Here is a 15,877-nt window from a genome sequence, read left to right as displayed (position 1 = left end):
AACAGCAATACAATACTTATTTAAGTGGCATTTAGAAGCTAGTATGACGAAGAAGAACACTTTTGATTTGCTTTATAACGGTGTTAGGAGCTACACCGAAACGTCGCATCTACATCAATAAAGAATTTGTCTCTCCATAAAAAATGTTTCTCTTCAGAATTCACAGATTTCGATGGGTTTCATGCATGTATTCAATTTAAAATAACTATCGTAATTTCCATGTAACTTTAACGAATAATCATATAAGAGAAACGTTCATATTCATTGGAGCAATATTGAATATATTTACACTGGTATACATGCAGATGTGGAGATATGGTCCAATAGTGAATAAGTCTCCAAATATTTATGGTAGTATCGCCATGAACGTCAACACTACCAAACCAGTTTAAAATGTGGATTTATTTGCTGTTATTTTATGATGATGTCATAAAGCCCTTCAGCACTAAGGCAATGAGTGAACATACACGATAATTAATCAACGTATGACTTGTCACAGATGACCTTGACTCAACACATCACAAGCTAACTCCTGTTTCATCCAGTTTGTGTGCACATTGATATCATCGTCGTCTGCCCTGACGTGCTTACATGCAGCATCAAAAGCAAGTTGCCAATTGATAACAGTTGCACATTCATGATGGAGATCAGCGATGATGGCATCAGGCGTACTGGTGATATCGTCAGCCATAACGAGACACAGGTTGGCAGTCATCCAAGCAACAGTGAAAACAGCTGTGAATGCAGCAGCACAAACAAAGGCAGCTACCATGAAAACAAGAGTTGTGTGAAATGCAGAAAAAGCGGCAAGGTGTCGGTTAAAAACAACGGGAAAAATGAGCAGAAGTTATTGGCAAATTGGATCGGTCGTCAGTTGTTTTATTGCTAATTTTTTCGCTGGTGGCCTTCCAAATTCGTATGGAGTAATGTACACATACATGAAGGAACCTCTTGGCACCACCGAGTGGGAACTGTCATGGATAGGATCTCTCATGGGTGGATGTATCGGGTTTGCCTGTACGATTATCATTATCATTCATGCATGCTGTAGGTGATAATAACTCTGTTCTTGTTATTAAGACTGCATATATTACACAGGTATACATGAAGATAATGAATATTGTATATTTAGTTCATATTGAATACGTGCGTAAATTCATAAATAATTTACACGGAGACACGGTACTTAAAATATATAATATATTTGCAGATGCATGTTCGTGTTGATTTGTGTTATGTTGTACAGTTTTGCCAGAATCAGCAGTTGCCATGCTACTTCTGCCAACTATAATTCCAGCAATCCTAGGAACAGTATGTGTTGATTGTCTCGGGTGTCGTCTCAGTACTTTATTTGGAGGTGTATTGGTTGGAATTGGTTACATCATTGGAAGTCAGATGGACAGCCTGTACATCTTATACCTCACCCTCGGAGTTCTTCCAGGTATGTTGCAAGTCCAAGTAACATGTATATGTAACAACACCAATAACAGATTACTTTTGAGATTCACCAATCGTATTAAAATCTTGAAATATATCCATTTCTTTTACATTTTGGTATGGTGTCTGGTCCAGCTAAATCTGAAGTTGTGTATTGCCCAGAATTAAACTGATTGTTCAGTACTACGTCTTGACTGAATCGGTGATATTGTGGCTATATTGTGACAATAATATTAATATCTTTGACCATATCTCACAGTGCTCTGCATTTAGGACTTTATAGAGGGCGGATAGTAAATACTGAATCTTAAAAAAACACCACAATATAATATTGCTGTAGATATCCTGCACAGTAGTGATCACTGGCATTATTCATGCAAAACCAGAAGATTGGCAACTTTAACATGTATTCAACATCAAGCATAACAAATAGTCATCAAATCAAATCATGTATTGAGAAAGACTATCGTTATGTTTAAAGCTACTGTTGCAATAAACAAAATAATATATTGTGGTAGATACTGGCATGCCTCATACTTTATCAATATCTATCTGATGATATTTGCTATTCATGACTTAACCAGACTGTTTCAGATTGCGCCTTTTCTACAAAAGTATGTTTTGGCAAAACGGACGGTGTTTTCAATATTTACCCAATATTGCTGAGGATACGTTCTGCCTATAATCTTACTCATGTACTTAATGCAACGTTTGCCGTTACAGTTACACATGCATATCTTCATATGGCACGTATTTAAATACGTTTGAAAATTAGATGAGCTAATATAGGCGTCTACCATGGCCGTTGCATATTTCCAGGGACTGGTGTGTGTATCGCCTTTACTGCTAGCATGGTGCACGTCAGCAAACAGTTTTCAAAATGGCGGCCATTAGCTGTTGGGGCGTCAGTATCAGGGATTGCTGTAGGGATGTTGGTTTGGCCACCATTGTCTTCTGCTGTTGCCGACAATATGGGATGGAGGGGTACATTTCTTATTAATGGTGCACTGACGCTGCATTTCATACCCGGCGCTCTTTTGATCACTCCAGCAAACAATACAGGTATGTGAAGATTCTGAAGACGAACATGTACAAAGAAACGGCTTATTTCTACCTAAAATATGAACAGCTGAGGTAAAGGGCGTTCCCAATAGGCAAATTACAGTAATATATATGTCGTCACCAAAAACCAGTTAACGGTGGAATGTCTGTTTGGCAAGTTATTTTGTATAACGTAATGCAACTGGTATGAAACAAATGCTGTTAATTTATCCCATTGTACCATTGTAACCTTGTGTAGTTATGTAAAAGGTAAAGCGAGTGTGTGTATGTGAAACTTTAGTCGAGTCTCACCCGCGTTTCGAACCTACCCTGTCCGAGGTCAACAAATGGCTGGCACACAAAGCCAGCGATCTAACCTCCTCAGCCACTGGGGCTTCCATAAAATCCGGCAACTGGTAGTCCAGACCATGTACTTCGTATGTTAGGAAGAAAATGTACGCATGTAACAAGTGTTGTATAAGTGTACCTATTCTTAGTAAACATTGGATTATGGTGAATTGTATATTGATGTAAATGTGTGCTGTAATTGTGCTTTGTATATATTTGTTTTCCAGGGCCCTCAAACGATACCACACTTTCCCTACGACAGGCGGTGGGTAGCTGTCTACAAATGTTCAAGATTTCAGGGGCAATACATATTTCCTTCGTTTACATCTTCCTGGGCTTTAGCTACTACACCTTCTCCAGTTCCCTGCCTGACTATCTAACCAGCACATTGTCAACATTGACATCATCCGATGCTGCTCTGATACTTTCAACGTCTGGCTATGGCGGCATGGTCAGTCGTATCGTGTCCACTGGGATATCAATGGCAAGTGACAATGCAGCCAACTACATCTTCCTGGTCACGGCGTTTTTGTGTGGCATTGCCAATTTCCTTGTGCCAGTCTGTGATGGTTCAATTGCTCTACATATTAACAGTGCATTATATGGACTAGCACAAGGTGAGGTTGGTTTAACATTATATTATAACGTTTGATGAAAGTGTCGAATCATGAACAAAAATATCGTTCTAATTTTCTCATGTCATTCTTCGTAACCCTTTGTGTATGTTATGTGTTTCAGGAGGCTGGACGGGAGTTTATACACTTGTGTTAGTCCAGCTGTTTGGTCTTCATAATTTGTCGAAATCACTTGGCATAAATATGGTGTTTCTAGGCCTTGGAACATTCATTGGTGCACCTTTCCAAAGTACGTTTCAATACAATAAGGTACATTAACGTGAAAAAACGTTGTAAATACTATCCTAGCCTTAGGGACCGTTCATATTTTTAGGGTGTGTGGGGGATGATGATTTTTATGGAGAAGCATGTACAATGTGAATGACTCCCACTAAAATTCATGTACAAAGTAAGTGACCCCCTCTGCATGCCATGTACAAAATGAATGACCCCCCCCCCCCCTTCCCATATTTTTAAGCATAATTCTAAAACATTTTTATGTACAAAATTGCTGACCCCCCTAGTACATGTGTATTAAATTGATGGCACCCCTTCCCAGAACAAAATGGGTGACCCCCTTTAAAATCATCACACATACATACCACCCACCCTCACCGTCTCCCACCCCAAGCCATAAATTATAAACGGTCCCTTATATGCTTTACAGTTAGCCTTATCAGTGAAGATCCGGGTTAGAATTGATCTTCAGTAACCCATGCTTGTCGTAAGAGGAGACTAACGGGAGGGATCGGGCGGTCAGCTCGCTGACTTGGTTGATGTCATCGTATGCCAATCGTGTAGATCGATGCTCATGCTGTTGGTCACTGGATTGTCTGGTCTAGACCTGATTACTTAAAGACCGCTGCCATAAAGCTGGAATAGTGCTGAGTGCGGTGAAAGCTAAATTCACTCACTAGAGTTGGCCCTAAAACATGGGAATATACATGTAGAAACTATTGAAAGTATCTATGGGAGCAGTACTCATTGCCAACAAGCCGTAATTCATAAGCCTAAGTGGTTTTAATGCCAGTGGGTAATTGTACCACATCATTGTATTTCATCAAGGAATTCCATAAGTATTTGCAATAAAGAACCCGTATATTTTCAGGTTACCTAGCAACGATATTTGGCAAGAAAGCACCGTTCTACTGCGCAGGGACTTCGTTTTTCTTCACAGTGATGCTCATGATGCCGGTGGTTATTAAACTTCAGATTTCTTCTCCAGCGAAGCGTCACGTGGAGGGTGTTCACAATGACGGCTTCAGTTAGGACAGCGACCCAGATACCACGGCTTGATCTAAAAGAAGCATACACTGAATGTGGTCATTTCATGAACATACTGGTTTCCGTCAACGGGCGCCATTTTGATTAAACAAAACACAGTACCATCATGCCTGTCTTTGGGGTCTTATGTTATACATAATATGCCAACGAAAACTCTAACTGAGCTTCATAAATGGTAGTGCAAATTGTATGTTATTGAAAAGTGCAACTCACAATTCTTATTCAGATTTTCTTATCAATGATTTTTTCATTGCAATTTCATTGACAAAACTCTTCCCGAGAAACAGCTGCAGGAGACCGAGAGACACGACTATCGGATGTGACCAACATATGCGTTGATACAGGCTAGACACTGACAATGCAAGCATATCACAGAAACAGATTTTGAAACTAGCATTTATCTCTAAAATTATATTTCTATCAGAACAATGGAATATAAACACGGGCAGTAGATCGCCAGCAACTGAAGGATGATCGCCATAGGGGGACTTGCAGTACTTTTGCTTCCTGCAAGGACACTAGCTGGATTTTGCAACCCTGCTTTCAGCCGTTTGCCATTGCACTCAAATTTAGCCAAAGATTAAAAGAACACATATTCTGCGATGTGTAGTAGTATAAAAATACTAAAGAAGTGAGACTTACACACCCTCTCAGGGGGGCGATAACTTTACGCTACTTCAACCCCCTTTGAAGATATTGCCACTAACAGTCAAATATATTTATTCATCCTAACAAATTATAATGCATTTACTAATTACAATACAAAATCGAAATTTATCAATTAGGAATTATATGAGGTTGAACTTTATTAAAGATCAGTTACCGTTTAGACATTAAAATATTTATCCCTTAAAAATCAATACAGTAAAATCAATGACCATTGAATATCTGCCATGTATTGCGCCTGTTAACAGCATACCAGCGTTGACTCTCAGCAAGCCGTGGCATTGCATGTTTTACGGTGAAGTAATTATCTTTTCATGAGCACCTTAGAGTTCAAACATTGTTACTAGCTGTTCACAAACAAACACATGTGTGAATAGCACGCTTCCAACACACGCGCACTCATCGATACCTCGACAGAATGAGCATGGCCCATTTTGTCTTGTATGTTCCTGTTTATGTTTGGCCACCACACGTTGCCACTCGTTCATGACACTTAATAAGCCCACGATTCGTGACACAGCTCTCAAGGATTCAGGCATGTCTCTTTGTCAGTACAGAAAACCATCATGATATGCCAAGTAACCCTTGTAGCAGTTACACCATATGGTGTAGCGCCTAGTTTGAGCTTGATTTCCACAAGTTCACTTTGAAGCAATCTGATATCGCCAAACACAATTTTGTATATTTCTTCAGTAGAGTTCACTTGTAGAGTCCATGCTCAACACAAACTCCCCGACCAAGGACACTCTTTTTCTGAGTAAGACTACTCACCACACAAGTGGCATCAAGGCTAATCTCTGCTGTGAACTCTCCCTGGCTTACCAGTGTCGTACCCGACCCCTCCAGAATCCGACCTCATCTGTGGTTGTGTATCTAATTGATTAAACACCTACTCATGGGCGTCTGATTGATATGTCAACTGACTGCTAGTACACTAAGATGTGTCTCCAACATATTCTACTTCTTCACCCTCCTGCCCCATGTCATTATCCCTAGTGATGTCCATCTACATGTTTAGCGCGACACTTCGCTATGCAATGTCCAGTCTGGTCGCACTGAATGCAACGCTTCAGTCAGGCTGGTCATCTTTGACCACTGAGTTGTCTCATACACAAAGTTTTTAATTGTCCCAACATTCTTCTCCCTGTCCGTTACCATTTGCACCCTTCTTTAATGCTGGCACATCTGGAGTTATAACTTCCTTTCTACGTCTGTCGGCCCTTAGCCGATGATCCTTTTTCTTCACCTAGATTAACCGTTTGCCCACATCCTGCGCGACCTCTGCTAAAATATGCTCTTACATGAATCCCATTCCTCCACGGTGATTATTTAAATAAGCTAGCCTATAATCGAGGTTGTTCCGATTGGCGTCACGACTGTAGGTGAATGATTTCATAATGTGCTCTGGCTTTCCCCAAAAAATAGAACAAAAAAAACCATTCAGAATCTGCGTCGCTCTGTATATTTAGAATGTCATATCACAGAAAAAGCTGTTTCCACTCGGATCATTCTTCAGGCTACACATATTATACTTTGGTGGCTTGAAACTCAGCATGTTTCCAGTTCTGACCCGACACAACAGTTAATTCCTTGCACAAAGACCATGTCTCAATAACCAGACGACTCGAAGAGAAGGCAGACGATGTATTTATTCGGGTTGCTACATGTGCATGACCTATGCCACGTGCAATCCCGGCGCGCTCCTGTTTGCTGGCCGAACAGCATAACATTCCCCTTATGACCAGTCAACCGATAGGTCGTCAGTATTCATCCTTGTTGTCATTTTCAATCTAATCGTTTGAAATCAGAATCGACTAAATCTAATGTAAATTTCATGTAACATGCAGGACAGACAGTGAATTCTCGAAATATCGTCTGAAAATGCAAACAGCTGGCACACCAGATAGTGCGGAGTGAAATTTGTGTGGAAAGAAATCAGTATCAGGGGAAAAAACACTCAGACGCAATGCTTTCCAATATATACGATCAGAACACTGTCCACCATTCAGAGGCAATCAATTTGCACATACACAGCATATAGATAGAACAGTTAGAAGTTGTTGAGAATGGAAACATTACCTAGACCCAAGTGAAATTAATAACTATAAGCACAGGCAGTTTATCTTATAATTAATAGAGAAACTACACTTCGATGGCAGTTATAGGGAACAAAATGAAAACCTGAAGAAATCTACGGGGAGAAAAACAACCTAGATTTAAAATATACCTTCTCTATATTTGTTTAACTGCAATTTAGAAACCATAGAAGTTTTAGTATTTGAACCATTCATTCACAACACTGACATTGTATGACACTCTGTGCTAAGGACATGTTCGAAATCTAATTCATCAGTATACTAGTGGTCTTAAACATATGTATTTGATAAACAAAAGGATTGGGAAATAACTAAGTTATATTATCTTAATGCCCCTCAAATACACAGACCTCTATCAGATTCAGAGATTAATTTATAAGCATATTTTATTATTTCTGTTTTCCTGAACACATTTTTCAACATTACCATATGAAGCTTTTGAGCACCTTTCGTTGTCTACAGCAATATGTATTATTTCTAACAATGTTGTAATTTGGACACACATAACAGTGATGCGGGGTATTTGTATTAGAAGCGTCGCATGAATTGGTGGGTCATTTGAAATGAATCTATTAATCTTCTTTGAATTTAAATGATGTAACCTAATTGGAATCGAGAATGATTCTCTCAACAGAATCTTTCGAAAATTGATATTTATTCCCAATTTCATGAGGATAGTGTTAAAATCTTCTGTCCAAAGTAAGACAGAATTAGGTAGCGAAGGGTTTGCATAACATGCTTTAATACGTTGCAGTTTTAAAGAATGTTTTTTTAATTTATAAGGGTTACCAACCAAACCAAAATTAGAAATTAATTTGTCCAAGGAACACATTAAACTCTTTTTTTCAGAATGTTTTGTTAAATAATTATTGTTGATTTGCCAAGTTGATTCCCAAAGATCTGCTTCTAGCTATTGCTCGGCGCATGTTACAGCGTAGCTATGGGGCTTATGGGTAATTCCCGGGTATAAGCGAGTGAGCATGTATACAAGGTGACGTGACAGATAAAGAGCGTATGTGAATGAATACAGTGTTAGTTATCATGGAGATGAATTAACAGTGGTAGCAGAGCGTGGTTTGCATATTCTAATCATTGTGGCAAGCGTATTGACTGTATATCCTATGAGTTACACCGTATGAAGTTTGAAGTTACTGATTGAACTTTGACCAAGTATGGACAAGTTGGACAAGTGAAATGTGCGTTCGGTTGTATTCTGCCAGTAAATGATGTGATGAATGGATATTCAGTTGCATAGTGACATCTTCAGTGAAAGCGACAATTATCAATTTGAACAATTAACTCTGTAGTTGAACGAAGTTATTCCATTGTTTACATGATCGAAAACTGGACTCGGTAGCGGGAAAAAGTATATTCAGTGTACAGAAGTGGAACATTTCATACCATGGCTGTGAGAATCAACCCTCCGGATTTCAACCTTACTAAGAGTTACGAGCGTTACAAGCAGGAACTGCTGGCATGGCGGGAAGTTACTGACTTAAAGAAAGAGAAACAAGGTATCGTCTTAGCTGTGTCTTTGCCTGAAAACGAGATTGGTATACGTGAGAAAGTGTTTGATAACATCAATCTTGCTGATTTGAAGAAAGAAGATGGTTTCGATACCTTGTTGACGTTTTTAGATAAAAATTTGGGAAAAGATGACCTGGCAGATAGTTTGGATAAATTTGAAGATTTTGAGGACTAAGAACGTGAATCTGGACAGTCAATTAATGAATTTATTTTAAAATTTGATCAAAGATACAACAAGATTTTGAGAAAGGGAATGAGTCTTCCACAAGAGATTCTTGCTTTCAAGTTACTCAAACGTGCAAAGATAAACAAAGAAGAGAAAATGTTGGTTATGACAGGCATGGACTATACTAAAAAGGAAGATTTGTATGATCAAGCTAAGGTTTCACTGAAGAAATTCCTCGGTCAGCAGGCAGGTGGTGGTTCAAGCTCAACAGCATTTGCGAATATTAAGGTGGAACCAGCCTTCGTGGCTCAAGAAGAAGAAACATATTTTAGTCAGTCTGGCAGATCTCGTGGCAGATATTTCAGACCAAGAGGATTTGGTAATGGCAGAGGAAGAGGAAGTACTTGGAGAGGTCGTGGACAGTCAGATCGAGCTATGAACACTGTTGGTGCAAATGGTAGAACTTTAACTTGTCTTGCATGTGGTTCATTCCGACATCTAATTGCACATTGTCCTCACAGCTATGAAAACATGTCATCAAGAGTCAATTATACTGAAGGTGAACCAGTACAGACAGAAAAACAAGTGGTGCTGTTCACTGGAAGTATCAAGGAAGGTGTGCTTCAACTCTGATGTATATGTTCACTGTGGGATTGACTTTTAACTCATTTTAAAAATCAAAACAAGAGCTTCAAGTTTTAAACGTAAATTCAATTTGTGATAGTTTTAATATTTTCACAACACACAAAAAAAGGACATTATAATGAATGTTGATGTCATCTGCTATGAACTCTGCTCGGCGCATGTTACAGCGTAGCTATGGGGCTTATGGGTAATTCCCGGGTATAAGCGAGTGAGCATGTATACAAGGTGACGTGACAGATAAAGAGCGTATGCGAATGAATACAGTGTTGGTTATCATGGAGATGAATTAACAACGTCCGTGACAAGAATTCGGTATAGCAAGAAACTCCGGCTTGATCCAGTTGATCCCGTGTCCCTTTTCAGCGGGAGGTTGGATATAAATATCGAGAGCTTTGAGTACAGTAGTTTGTAATTCGGACGCTGCTATTTTGCGAGGCAGCCAATTCAAAGCTGACATCACACGATGCCGCTAGGTGAAGATAGTAATGGGGACTATGTCACCAAACATGCTGGTGTTGAAGAGCGAAACGTCTCTGGATGCAACAATGAAAATATCAACGGCATTTATCATGACAAGAGTACTGAGGAGGGGCATCCCAACACCTCAACTGAGAAGTCAACGGGGAAACAAAACGAAACATACTGGCAAATTGGTTCGGTCGTCAGTTGTTTTTTTGCCAATATGTGTTTTGGTGGACTCGCAAACTCTTACGGAGTAATGTACACATACATGAAGGAACCTCTTGGCACCACGGAGTGGGAACTGTCTTGGATAGGATCTCTCATGGGTGGATGTATCGTGTTTGCCTGTGCGATAAGTATAAATGTATTGTTAAGTGGAGGATATATATATCGTGTGTGTATGTGTGTGTGTGTGTGTGTGTGTGTGTGTTAGCCTTTTCAGTTAGAATTGAGGTTTTCTTTTTATCTTGCTTACATATACCATTCATCTTGCTAAATTACACCATTGGTACGAATGAATTTTCACTCATGTGTTACAGGTATTTTTGGAACGTTATGTGTCGAAAGTCTCGGGAGTCGCCTCACCACTGTAATTGGAGGAGTTCTTACTGCAATCGGTTATGCCATCGGCAGTCAGATGAACAACATATACGTGCTGTATTTTACACTCGGCATTCTTCCAGGTATGTCTAGAAAAAACGTGTGTCATTAAATGCCGTCAATATGATAATGATGATGCCTTTGTTTAGTGGACCCTTGCTTGCTTTATCAGTCAATATCAATATTATCTGGTCCAGACGCGACTATCTACAGGCTGTCGTCATATAGCTGTGTAAACAATGTATTGCTCCTTGTAACGGTCAAACTGTTAACACAGAAGCGACATAGTTATTATCCTCCCGGCATATACTGCGGGGGGATATAGTCAACGCCTCGTCCGTCCGTCTGTAATCATTTCGTTTCCGGACCATTACTAGAACACCGTCCAATATTTTTCATCAAAAATTGGTAGATATACCAAACAGAACCTAAAGTGGTGCCTTTTGCTATTTACAGATTTTTGTCATTTATTTTTTTGTGTGAATGTCCATGGAAACAATTTGGACTTAGTCTCAAAAAGGGGTGGCTTTCGTATCCGGAGCAAAACTCGAAAACCTTCGAAAAGCTTGGCAGATATATAAAACAGACCACAAAGTGGTGCCTTTTGCTATTTGCGGATGTTTGGCATTATTATTTTTCTCAGTTTCTATGGAAGCAATTTGTACATGGTCTCAAAGGGATGGGGTGGACTTCTCACATCTCGGAAACCTTTCAATATCGTTCTACAAGACTTGTCAGACATATCAAACAGAACCTAAAGTGCTGCCTTTTGCTATTTGAAACTTCTTGGCATGTAAATTTTTCACGATTTACATGTAAACGATTTGGACTTAGTCTAAAAAAATCAAGTTGGACTTTAAGTAACTGTCAGATGATTTGATCGTTCAAATTTGTGGGCCCGGGGGGATTTCGCATCTTCTGAGGACTCTTGTTAAAACGTTGACTGTTTCACGTGAATCGGTGATACCTCGCAAAATCATACAGCTCCCTATGAAGTGAGCTGCAATCAGTCGTAAATGAAGCCAACATAATATGTATACCTCGCACATATTTCCTGACAGGAATTGGCGTGTCCCTCGCTTACACCGCCGGTATGGTGCACGTCAACAGACAATTTTCAAAATGGCGACCAGTAGCCGTTGGAATAGCAGTAACAGGAATAGCTGTGGGAATACTGACTTGGCCGCCACTCTCTGCTGCTATTGCTGAGAATATGGGATGGAGGGGTACATTTCTCATCAATGGGGCTCTCACGATGCATTTCCTACCATGTGCTCTCTGGATAACTCCGAGGAACAGCAAAGGTGATACCACACGTCACAGTTCATTTGTCATATATCCACAATATCATAAGCAAGCATTCCCAAATGTTAAAGAAAGAGATTTGAGGCTACAGATTTTTCGTTACTCAGCATGCGAGTAAGTCGTAGGCCCATAAATACGTATGATTGGCACAACAGCCAGAGCAGCAGCGTTTAACACTCGTACATATGTTACCACATAATGGCGTATCATAACTACTTCAAACAAGAACGATAACTTTTTTCTGTGTAATTCCAATAATTATAAACATTACAGAAGAGATCGAAAAAAGATTTTTAGCTGTGTTCAAAAACATTAATGATATCAACAATGATGACGATGATTTGTTGAAAACATGTTCTAAAGTTATTACAACCAGCTACTCACCTTATATTTCCAAGTTTATAGTTCTAATACGCCTTATGATTGCAGAATAGGTAATTTTAATTATATTTTTTCTAGCAGTAATAAGTCCCAAAACAGGAGAAGAAGAATGACTTTAAATATATCTCAAAGTGAAGAATTCGAGGAGAGTCCTTTCATGATTTAGTGTACGCTGTGTCTATTAATGAGGATAGGAATACGCTCATCCCAAATGCTATTATGTACATTATTCATTATCTTATTGATATTATTCTCGTATAGATGCTTTTAAACACAGTTCCTAAGTATGTTCAGTGTCGCACACCACTCAACCTAGGATTTGCCTTACTTCTGGATTAATACAGAGTACGATTGAGACTTCTGAAGTCTAATGCTTTTGAAGTCGTGTTTGGTTTAATACCAGTTGATTACCAAAATACTTCGCACCTAGACTTGGGGAATTAGCCGGGGTTGGGGGGAGGGGAGGGAGATCTCAACACCGTAACACAAACAGAAGGATTCCAGGGTCAGACTGATGTATGTCTCATACCCTGGTGCTTATATAGTTGAACCCTCTGCTTGTATGATATAACCAATTTCCCTAACATGGAGACGACGCTTTACCTATCTTTTGAAGAGTTGTGCCTTTGAAATATTACTCAATTTTGGCAGATTGATTTAGAGATTATAATTTGCTTTGGTCGTGTGTTATCGGAAAAGTTAAGTAATAACCAGTAATGTACGTGGTTAAGCATCCACATCTATGTCTGTTTAATTTTACAGCATGTACAGACGTGAATATTTGACCATTAAGTTGTGGCCGGAGCGGTCACTACAAACACTGAAGTGTATACTCAATTAGGCTTTTAGCGGCATGGGGCAATAACGGCGGCATAGACAGCTGTCAGTTACGCAAGTTGCCAATAACAAGTCTGTAACTACATGCATACTTTAACAAAATGTAAGAGATATAAACTCGACTTTGTTGAGAAATATCTGAACAATTTTAGGTAAAAATATACACATTTTGCAACTGTTATCACATGGGCTGCAGTGCTATCGTCATCCTGTACGGACGTCATCATCAATCAGGTCAGTATCAAAATGAGAACGCTGTAAATTTACAACCATATTAGCACTTGCTGTAATTGTTCATGATTTCTTTTCAGGAGATGTTCATTGTCCAAGAGTTTCCTTGAAGGAAACTATTATCAACTGTTTCAAAATACATCGTTTGCCGGGAGCACTTGCTTTCTGCATTGCTCAATTGCCCTTCGGCTTTGGCTACTTCACTTTCTCAACTTTTCTTCCTGACTACGTGACAGCATCACCATTCAGCATGACGTCATCGGAAGCTGCGCTCATTGTTTCGTCTTCTGGATATGGCAGCATGTTTGGGCGTGTTTTTTTCTGTGGAATAGCCATGGTGAATAAACATTCAACAAAATACATATTGTTATTTTCGGGCTGCCTCTGTGGTATCTCCAACCTGATTGTCCCACTCTGTGACGGTCCCGCCACTCTCCATATCAGCAGCGCTGTAAATGGACTGGCTATAGGTGAGATGGTTTCCAGCAGATTATAAGATAGTCAGTACCTATGAACGTTAAACAAGCTTATTACCAACGTTCTCTATCATTTGAGTATTTACTTTCTTTCATTTTTCAGGAGGTTGGATGGGCGTTTTATTGCTAGTGGCTGTGGAACTGTTTGGTGTTAATAATTTGTCAAGAGTATTTGGCATGAACATGATGTGTGAAGGAGTGGGTTCATTCGTCGGACCACCTTTACAAAGTAAGTTTCAATGAAAGAAAGCCTTGTAAAAATGTTAATATCTCCATCAAACGAGTTAATTATTAAGTGTTGCTAAACGCTGCAGTCGGCAATATTCCAGCTATGTTAGAGTTGATGACTAGGACAAGGCGCCGCCACCTCAGGATAGAACACATCAGACAGTCGGACACTGATCTAGCATTAAAACTAAATAAGAGCTTTTCCCGGCGGCGATCTATAGCCCGTATTTTTATATTGTATTTTCTGCTTTCACTAAAATGTTTTAGTTTTCCATGCTAGTTTTATATCCATATCTGTGATACTCTAGTTATCTTACAGTCCGTCGATGACTGGTTATTTACCTACTTGTATTCATTGTGCATGCCGAACATTTCTCGTCACTATATGGCTGAAATATTGCCGAGGTGACGTTAAATTTTAACTCACTCACTCACTGACTCACTTTTCCCGGCGACTACTAGCCTGACGTTTTGTTCATATTTCAGGTTACCTAGCAACGATATTTGGGAAGGAAATCCCATTTTACACCGCTGGGACAGCATTTACCGTGACAACAATTTTTATTTTTGTATCGATAATGCAAACGCGGAAGACATCTTGTACTTTAGGAGGGCTACCTACAAAGACTGTGGCTGCTGGTGTCGATAACGTGGGTTTCAGTCCAGACAAATCTACCTACTGAACTGACGATACCTTCAGTGTATATTGGTGTGTGGTGAATGGCTGTGACGTTGTATGTAGCGACTTTGAATGAATTTCACAATAATGTTGAATTTGTAATGGGTTAAGCTACAACAATTAAACACATCCATGATGTTCCCTCGATATAAAATACAACAGATAATATATGTGCGAGCAATGACATAGGGTTCCAAGCTTATTCTTTCTTCTGACATTGTCGGTTGAGACAAAGTCCCATTTGCATGATCTCACATTTAATTCTTATAAAAACGACAGCAATAAGCCAATGTCCTTCGTCATGCAGGAGAAGGAAATACATTACATAACTTTGTAAGTATATAACTCTAACTAAGTTTGTGGAAAGAAATAGGATCTTATGGATTCGGACAAAGTATATCTACTTAAAAAGAATCTTTAACCACAGGGTACCCTTAGCTGTAGCTCAGGCCATAACGAAAGTATTAGTACTTCCACTAAAACTATTAGTATTAGTTTTGTATTGTTATTATTAGTTTCGAGAAACACGTTAGTATTATAAACATGAGAACCCCATGGTTTTGCAACATAGGTATTTGTGCTTAAGTATTCAAACTTCATCGAACTGGTTTCAGCACAAACGTGTTCCTACTACACTGAAATCGTAAATCTGATAATTCCTTGGCACTGACCCATTCTATTTACTTTAAAAAATGTTATTGGCCACTTTTAGTTTTGATTATGTTATTTCCAGCTTTATAAAACAATCCTATACTGAACTAGAACCTTAACAAGACTTTTCATAGTTCTAGCTTTCTATCAAAAGGGCAGCGTGTGGCTCTTGAAGATCTATATTGTGAGCTTCATATCAGTAG

At 39.2% G+C, this 15,877-nt stretch overlaps 1 protein-coding gene and 1 long non-coding RNA gene across 3 annotated transcripts; both read left to right on the top strand.

The window, feature by feature from the left end:
- Positions 1 to 592: 592 nt before the first annotated feature.
- LOC124278879 (monocarboxylate transporter 6-like) lies at positions 593 to 4,831 on the top strand. 2 transcript variants are annotated; one of them, XM_046714658.1, is made up of 6 exons: positions 593 to 1,017; positions 1,298 to 1,441; positions 2,257 to 2,499; positions 3,054 to 3,310; positions 3,565 to 3,692; positions 4,564 to 4,831. In XM_046714658.1, the coding sequence occupies exons 1-5, from the start codon at positions 837 to 839 to the stop codon at positions 3,595 to 3,597; spliced, it is 858 nt and encodes a 285-aa protein (XP_046570614.1). In that variant the 5' UTR covers positions 593 to 836; the 3' UTR covers positions 3,598 to 3,692; positions 4,564 to 4,831. The 2 variants fall into 2 exon arrangements, with proteins under 2 accessions (XP_046570614.1, XP_046570615.1); XM_046714659.1 differs by having other exon boundaries at positions 604 to 703.
- Positions 4,832 to 14,255: 9,424 nt separating this feature from the next.
- On the top strand, positions 14,256 to 15,189 carry LOC124278878. The gene is made up of 2 exons (XR_006899205.1): positions 14,256 to 14,345; positions 14,831 to 15,189. It is a non-coding gene; the product is annotated as an uncharacterized LOC124278878 (long non-coding RNA).
- Positions 15,190 to 15,877: the final 688 nt, after the last annotated feature.

Source organism: Haliotis rubra, unplaced genomic scaffold (assembly GCF_003918875.1).
Source record: "Haliotis rubra isolate DU_JTF1 unplaced genomic scaffold, ASM391887v1 Scf243, whole genome shotgun sequence".
Taxonomy (NCBI): Eukaryota; Metazoa; Mollusca; class Gastropoda; order Lepetellida; family Haliotidae; genus Haliotis; species Haliotis rubra.
This window is presented reverse-complemented; position numbering and strand designations above follow the sequence as displayed.